This window comes from Rhineura floridana, chromosome 19 (genome assembly GCF_030035675.1).
Source record: "Rhineura floridana isolate rRhiFlo1 chromosome 19, rRhiFlo1.hap2, whole genome shotgun sequence".
NCBI classification, from domain to species: Eukaryota; Metazoa; Chordata; class Lepidosauria; order Squamata; family Rhineuridae; genus Rhineura; species Rhineura floridana.
In genome coordinates this window covers 340597-354271 of record NC_084498.1, presented here as the reverse complement: position 1 = coordinate 354271, position 13675 = coordinate 340597, and the positions used below count along the sequence as shown (strand labels likewise).

General features: G+C 49.2%; 1 protein-coding gene across 4 annotated transcripts in view; it reads right to left on the bottom strand.

Annotated features, from left to right (window-relative positions):
- TTC28 (tetratricopeptide repeat domain 28) overlaps window positions 1–9725 on the bottom strand; it is a 165338-nt gene extending 155613 nt beyond the window's left edge. For all 4 annotated transcript variants that reach the window (XM_061603475.1, XM_061603477.1, XM_061603476.1 and 1 more), the window contains exons 1-2: window positions 9191–9725; window positions 1089–1367 (exon numbers count right to left, since the gene is read on the bottom strand). In XM_061603475.1, coding sequence (XP_061459459.1) covers window positions 1089–1367; window positions 9191–9571 — 660 coding nt within the window. In that variant the 5' untranslated portion in view covers window positions 9572–9725. The remainder of the gene's footprint in view (window positions 1–1088; window positions 1368–9190) is intronic.
- Window positions 9726–13675: the final 3950 nt, after the last annotated feature.

Genomic DNA, 13675 nt, shown 5'->3' with positions numbered 1-13675 from the left:
AAATAGGCAGCATGGCTGTCAACCAAGGAGGTCGAGAACTGGCCTCTTTATTCAGCAGCTAAATGGAAATCCATATTGCTAGTCGGGCGGTATATAAGTTTTAAAAATAAATAAAATAAAAAATACACTTTAGTTGGGACCCCTTCCCAAGAGTCAATGCCAAAGCAGGTGTTTAGAGCCCTTCCTAAAGGGGTCTGAAGGCACATGATGACCTTAAGCAGGCCTGCTCCTAGAAACTCTCCCGAGGGCAGCTCACCTAGGAGCCAGATGGAAACTGTACCAACCGGCTCTTCGGAGGGCTAAGGAAGAGTTACAAATGCCCCAAGTATGTACAGGGCTTGGAAAAGTGTGTGTCGCATCCAATGGGACTTCAGAAGTTTGAGGGCAGCCATGTCAGGGGTCAGAGGAGGGGGCAACCCAACCTTCCTCAATAGAAAGGATGGCTACAGGACAGGGTTTATTCTAAGCTTTGTTTTCCTTCTGCACAAGCAGACGGCACAGTGTCCACCCCCAAAACTAGTCAAGTAATTTGTCCCATAATATACTACTAGTAGGGCCTTTTTTTGTGTACCTACACCTGTTTTTTTGCTGCCCATGTCAACAGCCATTTTGTGCTGGCACCCACAGTACTTTCATCAGTATATGAGTACAGGAACCTCATTTTTTTTTACCGAAAAAGCACTGACCAGTGGTATACGGTTATGAAGATTTGAAAGGATCCAGTATTTATCTTCATTTTGTATTTCTTTTTATCCTTTTTTCATCTATTTCCTTTTTTAGAAATTACCGAGGTCCTTATTAAATCCCATATGATCAACTGCACAAAAAGATTTTCACACTGCACAATTTTTTTCACACTGCACAAAACGTGTCTAGCTGCACATTAAAAGAAGCCTTGCTACAGGGACAGAACACACAGCCCTGCTCTCCCACAATGCGGGAAGGAAACCAGCCAGGAAAGACAAATGTGCCAGCTGCTTTCAAGCACAACACAGCATGTCTAGTTCTCCATTGCCCTCTACAAATGGAGCCTCAGGTGCCAAGCACAGGCATTGACAAATTTGTGAGAGTCAGCTGGGTTTCCCTACCTTTGGCCATTTGGGGTTCAGGAGACGGGCTTTGATGGCATCATCCAGGGCTTGGCTGTATTGCTGGGTCTTCATGTACGCCGCAGAGCGGTTGCTATACAGGATACAGTTCTGAGGATCAACTCCCAGAGCTTCACTATAGAGTGCAATGGCCTTGGGGAAGTTGCCCTCATGGCAGGCCTGGTTGCTCTGGCGAACTTTCTCAACAAACTCAGCCTTACTCAGCATGGGGCCATCAGGGCTTCTTCCTTCAAGGTTTTTGGACCCAAACAGAGAAATCTGCAAATGAACAAAATGAGAGAGAAGAGGAGGTATTCATCCAAAGTATCAACTAGAACAAGCAGCAATAACTGCATTTACTGTTACGTATTAAGAAGAAAGACACAATTGCTATCAGCTTATCAAGTCATACTACTAAATCATATTGCAAGCCTTGGTTGTTTATTACTGCAACCACATGAAAGTCTCTGGCCAGTGCACAAGCCCCAAAAGCCCAGTCACAGACCAATCAACACCGACTGAGTCTTCAGCTGTTAAGCAGCAGTTTGCTTCATCTGTGGCTTAAAAAGACAAGCAGCAGGCAAAGGGGTGCTTACTTTCTCCCAGAGACCAACCTACAAGGGACAGCAAAGGACCTTTCCCGTTAGGATCAAACCCGCCAGTCGGATTAGCCACCCAGCACAGAACTATGCTGAGGCTGGCAGTTTTGCACACAGTTGCATTAACGCTGCCCCCCCTTCTCCCAAACTGGACACCTGGAGCTGCTACCATGGGAAACTATCTAAATCCATCAAAACGGTTGGCTCAAGGAATAGCAATATTTATTTCTTGCCACCACCACCCTGTTACTGCCGCATATTCTTTCAGCTGTTTCCAATGCAATACAAATACTTTTCTTGCATGAGAAAAAAGTCAGCTGTCAAGAGCATAATGTTCTCTTTGCAACACTACTGTAACACCATCCTAAAAAATATCACACACATATTAGTACATGCAAAGCTAAGGGGTGTAACAGGCAAGCAAATCACCAATATACACAGGTTTGACTGGAATTAAAGTCATCACTACTGTGCAGGCTCACAAAGGGCTTCTCTCTAGCATATGTTTATGACTTTAGCTCATTAAGCTGAGAGAGCTGCTAATGCTCCTACGAAGCACAAACTTAATTTCACTCAGCATTCATTTGAGAGGCCACCAGGCATTCCTGCTTCAGTAAGGGACAAACTCTCATTTATGACTCTGACAAAAGTCTACAAGCTGCCAAAGGAAGATTATCCACGGCAAAACAATTATTTCTTCTGGATGGCATCACTGTCCTACTCTAACTCCTCCTCAAATAGAGTAAACAATGTTGGCTTCAACCTGTCCAAACACCCAGATACCTCAGTCTCTTCCTGCCTTCTCTGAATATGAAGGCCACACATAAGATTGAGAAGGTCTATGTCCTATGAACATGGGGGTGAAAGAGAGTTGCCCCTTTGCAAAAGTCAGCAAGCCTCTCTTGTCTCCCTTTCACCAGGACACCACCAAGTACTGCGGGAACCTGGCTGGGCTTGCTAAACCAAATTATGCCGATTATTTAAGTGCAAATATGACATTTAAAAATGAAGGCCAACACTGCCCCAAAGCTGCTGCAGGATGAGTGCACAGGAGGCAGCACCATGAGCAACTGTGGCCTAAAGTTCTCACTCCGCTGGCAGCAAAGGCAGAGCCTGAGGTCAAACTTGATCAAAAGCTCTGTCAGGGATTAGTCAGCTTCCTTCTTCAGAAGACAAAGACAAAACTGGACTCCTTGTTAAGAGACCTCAACAGCAGGCGAGCCCCTCTTACCAAAATCCAACAGCAGCAGCCTCAATCACCCCAAGAGTGCCCCCTCTTCCACGTCCCTAGTCTGCGGCAAGCAGGACCAGCCTTTCATTGGCTTCAGCAAGCAGAGATGGGGGCTCCCTGATGGTGCCTCTGTCATCTACTCCCATACCACAGTCACCACTTATTAGTACAAGCACCAGTGCTTGCTACAAGTTCCAGGTTAAACACACACCTGGCAGGCCCAGGTCAACTGCCTGCTTGCCTCCACAGGAACCAGAGAAAGCTGCTGGTCTCCCAGCCAATTACGGTGCCTGCAACAACTCCCAAGCTTTGCTTCTCAAGAGTTCAGATTCTCTTCCCCTATAAAGAGGAATTCATTGGAAGGAAGGACCAAAAGAAATAAGCTATTATCTAATCAAATCTCCTCTCTTCCTAGTCTAGGGATATCAGACACAGCGGCGCACACTATCATACCAAAAACATGGTTATTCCCCACACTTCACTGTGGAATTGAGGCTCAGTAAAGAAATACAAAAAAGGTCTTGTATTGGGTAAAGCTGGAGATTGGAGCAAAATAATTTAAAACGCAAATGGGGTAACCAATGGGTTGGACTCAATGGCCTTGTAGGCCCCTTCCAACTCTACTATTCTATGATTCTATCTAAGGGTTAAAGGGAGGGAGGAGGGCTGGATGAGCATTTTCTAAAATTCACTTCTAAGGCAATTTAGTGCTATCCAAGGTGGATCAAAACCAAGCAGTTGTAGTGATTCAATAGAACAAAATTCATAAAGTCAATAGAAGAATCTATTTTACGAAGACCAATTAATATCCAGAAAGCACCGGGTAAGCTTCCAAGTTTTACTGGCTGTTTCAGGGGTTGGCAAAGCAGACGATCTGAGCAAAGGCAAGGCTTAAGACTCAATCATCGTTGTCCACAGATAGCTTTAAGATTTCAGCCTTGAATGTTAATGTCCCCTGATTGTGGTGGGGAATGGGTGGTTCCCCTGGGGAGACATTCCTTTCCCCACCAAAGCACTTTTCCTCCTACTCTGAGTGCCTCAATTCCGAGAAAAGCACAAGATCTGTAAACTCTGATAATGTCATCAATGCGGATCAGACAACCCTCTACACCTGCATGGATGACTGGGGGCCCACAGAGTGCCGACCTCAGCATCCTGGTGGAATCAGGGGGACTTGGAAAAACACACACCAAGGCAGCAGTTGTATAAACACCAATAAGACAAATGCTATAAAAAACACAACTGCATATAAACAATACAAATTATATACATATTAAGGGAAACAAAAGAAAGGCTGGGTAACAAAAACAGATCTAACTACAAAGTAACTAATTCAAAAAGGCAAAAGCAACTGCAGTGAAACTTTGAAATTACAAACATCCAATGAAATCCACACTATGTTGGAAACAAAACAGCAATTTGCTGCCTACAAAAAGAGAGAAAATAGCAGAAAGATATATTCAGAAGCTAAGATGACAGGATTATGTATGCTTATGTGCAAATGTGTAACCTCCTATGGGGAATGTGCTCATATTTTTACAGTTAATAAGACAGAGTTAAGAGATTGTGCTGAACAGGTGTCTGAAGAAGAACCTGTGAAACTGGACTTGGCCAGAATCCTGGATTTCACTGAATGTTTGTGCTTTATACAGTGTTTGTCTCCCTGTGAATTGGAATTTCTTGATTCAATTTTATTTATTTTTTATTTATTTATTAAATTTACATACCGCCCGACTAGCGATAGCTCTCTGGGCGGTGAACATAAAATAGTATAAAAATACAATGAATAACAAAATAATATTAAAATACAATCAACAATACAATAAACATTATTAAAATTAAATCAGTGTAACTTAAAATGCTTCAGAGAATAGGAAGGTTTTGACCTGGCGCCGGAAGGAAAGCAGAGTCGGCGCCAGGCGTACTTCCTCAGGGAGACTGTTCCATAGTTCGGGGGCCACCACTGAGAAGGCCCTAGATCTTGTCATCACCCTCCGGGCCTCCCTGTGAGTTGGAACCCGGAGGAGGGCCTTCGTAGCAGAACGCAGTGCACGGGCCGGTTCATATCGGAAGAGGCGTTCCGCAAGGTATCGTGGTCCCGCACCGTATAAGGCTTTATAGGTTAATACCAACACTTTGAATCTAGCCCGGAAACATATTGGCAACCAGTGCAAGCTGGCCAGAACAGGTGTTATATGCTCGGACCGCTTGGTCCTTGTCAGCAATCTGGCCGCCGCATTTTGCACTAGTTGTAGCTTCCGAACTGTCTTCAAAGGTAGCCCTACGTAAAGCGCATTACAGTAATCCAAACGTGAGGTTACCAGAGCATGTACCACTGATGTAAGGTCCTCTTTACTCAAATAGGGACGTAGCTGGGCTACCAACCGAAGTTGGTAAAACGCATTCCTAACCACCGAGGCTACTTGAGCCTCAAGTGAGAGGGAAGAGTCTAAAAAGACTCCCAGACTACGAACCCGGTCCTTTAGGGGGAGTGTAACCCCGTCCAGGACAGGGTATATATCCACCATCCGATCAGAGAACCCGTCCACCAACAGCATCTCAGTCTTGTCTGGATTGAGCTTCAGTTTGTTAACTCTCATCCAGTCCATTGTCGAGGCCAGGCAACGGTTCAGCAAATCGACAGCCTCACCTGAAGAAGATGAAAAGGAGAAGTAGAGCTGCGTGTCATCAGCATACTGATGACAACGCACTCCAAAACTCCTGATGACCTCTCCCAACGGCTTCATGTAGATATTAAAAAGCAGGGGGGGACAAAACTGACCCCTGCGGGACCCCATATTGGAGAGCCCGCGGTGTCGAGCAATGTTCCCCAAGCACTACCTTCTGGAGACGACCCGCCAAGTAGGAGCGGAACCACTGCCAAGCAGTACCTCCAACTCCCAACTCCGCGAGCCTCTCCAGAAGGATACCATGGTCGATGGTATCAAAAGCCGCTGAGAGATCAAGGAGAATCAACAGAGTTACACTCCCTCTGTCTCTTTCCCGACATAGGTCATCGTACAGGGCGACCAAGGCTGTCTCAGTGCCAAAACCGGGCCTAAAACCCGATTGAAATGGATCTAGATAATCAGTTTCATCCAATAGCGCCTGGAGCTGGCCAGCAACCACCCGTTCCAAGACCTTGCCCAGGAATGGAACATTCGCCACTGGCCTGTAGCTGTTAAAATTGTCTGGGTCCAAGGAAGGCTTTTTCAGGAGTGGTCTCACCACTGCCTCTTTCAGACAGCCCGGGACCACTCCCTCTCGTAAAGAGGCATTTATCACTTCCTTGGCCCAGCTACCTGTTCCATTCCTGCTAGTTTTTATCAGCCAGGAGGGGCAAGGATCCAGTACCGAAGTGGTTGCACGTACCTGTCCAAGCACCTTGTCCACGTCCTCGAGTTGAACCAACTGAAGCTCATCTAACAAAACAGGACAAGACTGTGCTCCGGACACCTCACTAGGATCTACTGCTATTCAACATAATAGCAGCTCAAGTTTGTTGCATTTTTAAAGCACGAAGAGATTTCTTTGTCATCAGGCCACAAAAGAAAAGAAAACCATCCACAGCTCCATGCTCAGCAGCAGAACTCTCATCCTTGCTCTTCAAAGGGCCTCCAAAAGACGGGTAGCTCTCTAGGAAGATGAAGCTTCCAAGCGTAGAGTGATAAAATAGGCTCTAGCAGGAGACAGTTGCCCCCAGCTGGGAAGTGCCAACTAAATTGCATTCAATGCCTAATAATAACACTTCTATTATTATTTTATTCATTTAAGCTATCTAGAGCTGTTCAGGATTTCAGCAAATGGCCCTCACATTCTCCTTTCTTCTATCTGACCGTACAGAAGAGACAGTATCTTCTCAACAAGCTCTTTATTAACCAATTAAGTACCAAGAACATAAAGACACGGGTATCAATCTGCACGGAGAACAGCAGCTCTTGCTGAATAGAGAAACATGCAAACTGTGCCCACGTCAAGGGTCATCTGGTCAGAGCATCCAGACATGTGCCAAGGGCACAGCACATGCTTTGCACATGGACAGCTCCAAGCTCAACCCCAGGCATTGCCAGCTAACAAGCAGCAGGTGACAGGAAAGCCTCCCTCTGCCAAAGGTGCTGGAGCGCCTCGCCAATCCAAGTAGATAATACTCAACTGGCTGGTTAAAGGGCAGCTTCTTGCCTTCCTCTGCCAGCAAGCTAGGAAGTCTGAAAACTCCATTGGCTCATGCCACTGCCACTACGGAGCAGTGTCCCCCTTCCCCCAGTTATTGGTGGACTACAACTCCCATCCGCCCCATCCAGCGGGGCAGATGCAACACAAGCAGAAGAAATGGGGGGGGGGAGAGAACAGTACACAGGATTGTATAGCAAATTGACAAACACGGGGGTGGCTGGGGTGGGAGTGTCTCTCTTTTCCCACAAGGATGCTGTCAAACAAGCCCACCTCACCGCGCAACTATCACCAAACACTTCAACTTGATCTGATGGGAGCATGGTGGGAAAAAAGAGAGTAAAAGTTGGCTTCGGTTTTTTACCTACCTAACACCTATGGATAATTATCAATGCCTTGGCACAGTCATTAACCATACTGGAGACAATAGTCAAGAGATCAGAAGAAGGCTAGGACTGGGGAGAGCAGCTATGAGAGAACTAGAAAAAGTCCTCAAATGCAAAGATGAATAACTGAATACTAAAGTCAGGATCATTCAGACCATGGTATTCCTGATCTCTGTGTATGGATGTGAGAGTTGGACAGTGAAAAAAGCGGGTAAGAGAAAAATCAACTCATTTGAAATGTGGTGTTGGAGAGCTTTGCGCATACCATGGACTGCGAAAAATACTAATAATTGGGTGTTAGAACAAATTAAACCAGAACTGTCACTAGAAGCTAAAATGATGAAAAAACTGGGGAAAAACTGGGAGTAGAAAAAGAGGAAGGCCAAACAAGAGATGGATTGATTCCATAAAGGAAGCCACAGACCTGAACTTACAAGATCTGAACAGGGTGGTTCATTACAGATGCTCTTGGAGGTCCCTCATTCATAGGGTCACCATAAGTCATAGTCAACTTGAAGGCGTATAACAACAACAACAATATAATATAATATATAGAACTATCACTAGAAGCTAAAATGGTGAAACTGAGGGTATCATACTTTGGACACATCATGAGATGACAGGATTCCCTAGAAATGCTGGGGAAAACAGAAGTGAGTAGAAAAAGAGGAAGGCCAAACAATAGATCGATTGAAGCCACAGGCCTGAACTTACAAGATCTGAACAGGGTGGTTCATGACAGATGCTCTTGGAGGTCCCTCATTCATAGGGTCGCCATAAGTCGTAGTCGACTTAGAGGCACATAACCACCACCACAAACGCCTATCTTACAAACGTCTCATGTGCGCGGTATACTGAGGCTCCCAAGACCTCTGCGGAACACCCCAGTTGAAAGGTAACTGAAAATAAACCGGGAAGAGGCGGAGGCCGGGCCGTGCGCCAGACCTTGCCAGGGCAGGGCCCCAGCCACCGCCGGGCCGGCAGCAGGCGCTCTCTTCCCCTCCACGCTCCTGGGGGCTTTCTCCCGATCCAGGGTCGCCCTGGCGTCCGCAAGTCCAAGGATGCCCGCAAGGAATAGGGGACTCCGCCTCCGGCGAGCCCTCGGCGCCAACGCACCCGCGGCCAAGCCACGCCGGCAGCCCGGAGAAGATGGAGCCGGCGTCGGGGCCGGGCGGGCGGAGCTGCAAAGCGCATCCACTCTCCGGGCCTCCATGGCAACGCTCCTCCCCCTTCCCGCGGGCGGGGCGCCCTGGCCCCTCGCCCTCCCGGAGCCCCAGCGCGCCCGGGCCCCTCCGCCTCCGCGGGCCAAGGGCGCTGCAGGTTCCGCGTGCACCTTTCTCTCTCCCCCCCGCCCGGAGCCCCTTTCCAACCGCGGCTCCAACTCCGGAGAGGGACTCCCGTCCACCGACCTGGGCCGGCTCTTCCCTCCCTCCGGCCTGAAAGTGTCGGGGCCCCTGAGGGGCGCATTCAAACGATCCGCCCGCGAGGGCGCCTGTCGCCTGCCCGAGGCGCCCAGCCCGGCCCCGAAAGGGGCGCCGCCATCCCGGAGGGGGAGGGGGAGACTCGGTGGCCCGCAAACTGAAGCCCGGGCACCCCCGAGGGTGGGTGGCAGAGAGCGCACGAACTGGCCCACCCCGCCTGGCGGGCGGACGGAAGGAAGGACCCGCATATCGCCTTTCTCGCTGTATGCGCTCGCGTCAGCCGGCTGCCGCTCACCCGGGCCAGAAGCGGCTGCTGGGGGCCGCGGCCCCGCTCCCCTCCGACGACGCCCCGACCCCACCGCCTGACGCTGCGCGGCCCCTGTGGCTCCATGGAGGCCCCGCGCGGCCCTGGCGCGAGGCAGGGCGGGTGGGTGGCGCTGCTCCCGGCGCTGCTGGGGCCGCCCGCTCCCTCAGGGCGACGGCGACGCCTCCTTCGCTCAGCCGGGCCGCCTGCGGTTCCAGTCCCGGGCCGATCCCGGCGGCGCCATCTTCGGGGTCCGACGCTGCGCGGAGGGAGGGAGGCAGGACGGGAAGGAGGGCAGGGGGACTCCGCCCCACGAAGGCCCTCCCCAACTCCCCTCCCGTAACTGCAGTAACAAAGTTTCCCAAACTGCATGGGGGAGACTGAGGCGCCCCTCCATCCCCCTCCGCCGCCCAGGGCCGGGGGAGAAGCCCCTGCCCCGCTCCCCCGCAGGGAGGGAGGGGGCGCGGTGCCCGGCGGAGGTGCCTGGGCCGGGCCTCCTTTGGAGCCAGCCGCAGCTCAGAGCGGCCCTCGGAAGGAAGGGAAAATGCGGCTGCCCTCCCGCCTAACGGCATTTTATTTCCCCCTGAAGTCAGCCAGACACGGATTTCATGTCGGCCCTTTTTCACATATAGCGTGTAGTGACCACATTATCATGTCAGTCCGTGAAGCGGCTTTCAGACATGTTTCCTTGGCCTGCAAAGCAGACGGAGGCTTGCTTGAGCAAACAGCCGCGTTGAAGCCGCGCAGGCAGGACCGGCATGTGGACGCTCCTTCAGGCGGGGGCCACTGGCCGCCTGCAGCAAAGCGTTTCCACTGGCCTCCCTGCAGGGGGAACGGGCTGACCTGCCCATCAGCTGCGAAATCGCTTTGAAGCTGCATTAAAACGAAACCGCGCTGCAGCTACTCCCACCGGGGGGCACAGTAAGAAGGGGCAGGGTTCGACTGGCATCGTGTGCCCCCCACCCCATTTTCAGAAGAGAGCGGTGGAGACCCCCTGGAACCGGCGTAAGAGGAAGCGTGCTCCACCCTCAGCACCGAGGGAGCGGGAGCCGGTGGAGGCTGCCACCTCGCCGAAGCTCAGTAGGCCGGGTCTGGGCAGGGCCTGGGTGGGGACCGCTTGGAAATCACGTGTATGCTACTTTGGGTCCCTTGATGAACGAAAGGCAGGATATAAGTGAAAGGAAATGAATAAATAACTAGCCATCGCTGACTGATTCATTGCCCCACCAGTGTGCCTCCAGATGTTGTTGGACCACAATTCCCATCTTTCCTGACCGTTGGCAATGCTATCTGAGGCTGATGGGAGTTGTGGTCCAACAACATCTGGAGGCACACTGCTTGGGAAAGGCTGGATCATTAGAGGGAACAGAAGAATCTGCAGAGCTAAAGAAGTTGAATACAGTGATTCTTGTGCACTTCTGCAAAATAATTAGCAATAGTTTCATGTGCCAGGGCTTCTGATAGTTTATTTTCGATTGCCAGGATAGCAAAGGTTACTCAGGCATTTATTGCCCATACTGCTCCTCAGGTAGATCTTAATTTCCTACAGACATTAAACAGTTAATTCACATCCAGCACTTAATGGAGGTATTGCAATGACTATAGCGCACAGTCTGGAGTTCACTGAAAGACAGTTTAAGTTCTCCAAGAAGGGAAAGTTCTGCTTCAGATCCATAGTCTGTTTTATTTAGTTCGGATTTTGCTTGAATTTTCTTCCGCAAACATCCTTACATCTACTATAATTTTACTGAAATTTTCCTTCTGATCCCTGAGATCTTGCAATTTTATAAATCAGAGAATTAACAAGGACCCAAACTTGAGCTACATCACAATCTGATTTTTGCAAATAATCTGATAGCACTGTTAGTTCAAGAAGCACTTCAGTAAAAATATTCAGGCAAAACACAAAGCCCAAATCTATTTGGTTTAGAATGCTAAAAGCCTCTATACTTCTTTCAGAATTTGATTCATTACTGCTTGTAATCAGAAGCAATAAAATTATAGGAAGTGTTGATTTTACAGCTAAACATGTAATCTGACACACCCAGCGAGTGTGTGACAATCGTTTTAATTCTATTCCCTTTTTGTCATTGCAATTCAGTGAAACATGGATGCACACAAAACAAGATATAAGTATGTTCGGTTGTTGAAGAAGACTAAAGGAAGGTGCAGGAACATCTATATTCTTACACACATCAACAATAAGTTCAGCCTGTGGTGGAAATAATAATAATAATAATAATAATAATAATAATAAATTTAATTTTTGTGTCGCCTATCTGGCCGAAGCCACTCTAGGCGACGTACAAACTAAAATTCAGTAAATTACAATACAATACAGATAAAATACAATAAAATCAGAACGATCATTAATCACAGCAGCATGAAATCAGTTAGGGCGATCAATAGATAATAAAATATCCCAAAAAAGTTAGCCCTCCCCGGAATTCCTGAAGGCCTGTCCAAAAAGCCAAGTTTTTAATGCCCGGCGAAATATATCCAGGGAAGGGGCATGGCGAAGATCGAATGGGAGGGAGTTCCAGAGAGTGGGGGCCGCCACTGAAAATGCCCTCTCTCTAGTCCCTACCAACCTAGCTGTTTTCGTTGGTGGGACTGAGAGAAGGCCCTGTGTGGCTGATCTGGTTGGGCGGCTTAATTTGTGGTACTGGAGGCGCTCCTTCAGATAAACTGGGCCGAGACCGTATAGGGATTTAAAGGTTAATACCAACACCTTGAATTGGGCCCGGAAAACAACTGGCAGCCAATGTAGGTGAAATAATACTGGCGTGATGTGATCACGGCAGCGGCTGTTTGTAAGCAACCGAGCCGCCGCATTCTGCACCAGTTGTAGTTTCCGGACCATTTTCAAGGGTAACCCCACGTAGAGCGCATTGCAGTAGTCTAATCGAGAGGTGACCAGGGCGTGTACCACCAGTGGGAGCTGATGAATAGGGAGGTAGGGTTGCAGCCTCCGTATGAGATGTAATTGGTACCAAGCTGCCCGGCTCACAGCCGAAATCTGAGCCTCCATGGACAGCTTGGAATCAAGAACCACCCCGAGGCTGCGGACCTGATCTTTCAGGGGTAAACTCACCCCATTAAACTGTAGGTCAACAGCACCCAACCTCCCCCTGTCACCCACAAGTGACAAGTCTTATCAGGATTGAGCTTCAGTCTGTTCCTTCCCATCCATCCACTCACGGATTCCAGGCACTTGGACAAGGTCTCCACAGCCATCTCTGGTGAAGATTTAAAGGAGAGATAGAGCTGCGTGTCATCTGCATATTGATGACATCGCAGCCCAAAACTCCTGATGATAGCTCCCAGCGGCTTTACATAGATGTTAAATAGCATGGGAGAGAGGATAGAACCCTGTGGCACTCCGCATGTGAGGGGCCAAGGGTCTGAAACCTCATCTCCCAATGCTACCTGTTGATGCCTGTCAGAGAGAAAGGAACGGAACCACTGCAAAACAGTGCCTCCTATTCCCAATCCTTCCAGGCGATCCAACAAGATACCGTGGTCGACGGTATCAAAAGCCGCCGAGAGATCCAGGAGAACAAGAAAGGTGGATTCTCCCCCGTCTAATGCCCTCCTCATATCATCCACCAGAGCGACCAAGGCTGTTTCAGTACTATGTCCAGTCCTGAAACCCGATTGGTATGGATCCAAATAATCCGTTTCATCCAAGTGTGCTGCCAACTGGCCAGCCACCACTCGCTCAATGATCTTCCCCAAAAATGGCAGATTTGAAACGGGGCGAAAGTTGTTCAAGACTTTGGGATCCAAGGAGGCCTTTTTCAAAATAGGTTTTATAATTGCCTCCTTGAGGGCTGGTGGCAAAACACCCTCCTTCAAGGATGCATTTACCACCACCCTGATCCCTTCGCCTAATTTCTCCCTACATTTCATAAGAAACCATGATGGGCAAGGATCAATCAGACAGGTGGTAGGCTTTACCGTTGAAAGCACCTTGTCCACATCCTCAGAAGGGAGAGGCTGGAACCGATTCCACAGAACTGGACTGCAATTGGTCAACTCTGGATCCCCCACTGCATACACAGCGTACGGAATCGAGTTCTTCAGGTGCTCGACTTTATCAGCAAAGTGCTTTGCCAATTTGTCACAGGAAGCCTTAGAATGTTCCAAGGGTTCCTGAGCAACTGGACCGACCAGGCTTCGGACCACTTGGAACAGCTTCCTGGGACAGCACTCTGCGGATGCAATAGAGGCAGCAAAGAAATCCTTCTTTGTTGCCCTCACTGCCACCTGGTAGGCAGCTATTGCTGCTCTAACCTGTGTCCGAGCATCTTCAGAACGGGATTTTCGCCACCGGCGCTCTAGTCGTCTCACCTCCTGCCTCAGACTACACAACCGGGGTGTATACCACGGAGCCGTCTGAGTCCTATTCAGGGGGAGAGGACGTTTCGGAGCCACCCGGTCTAATGCCTTGGTGATTCCCTCATTCCACTCCAT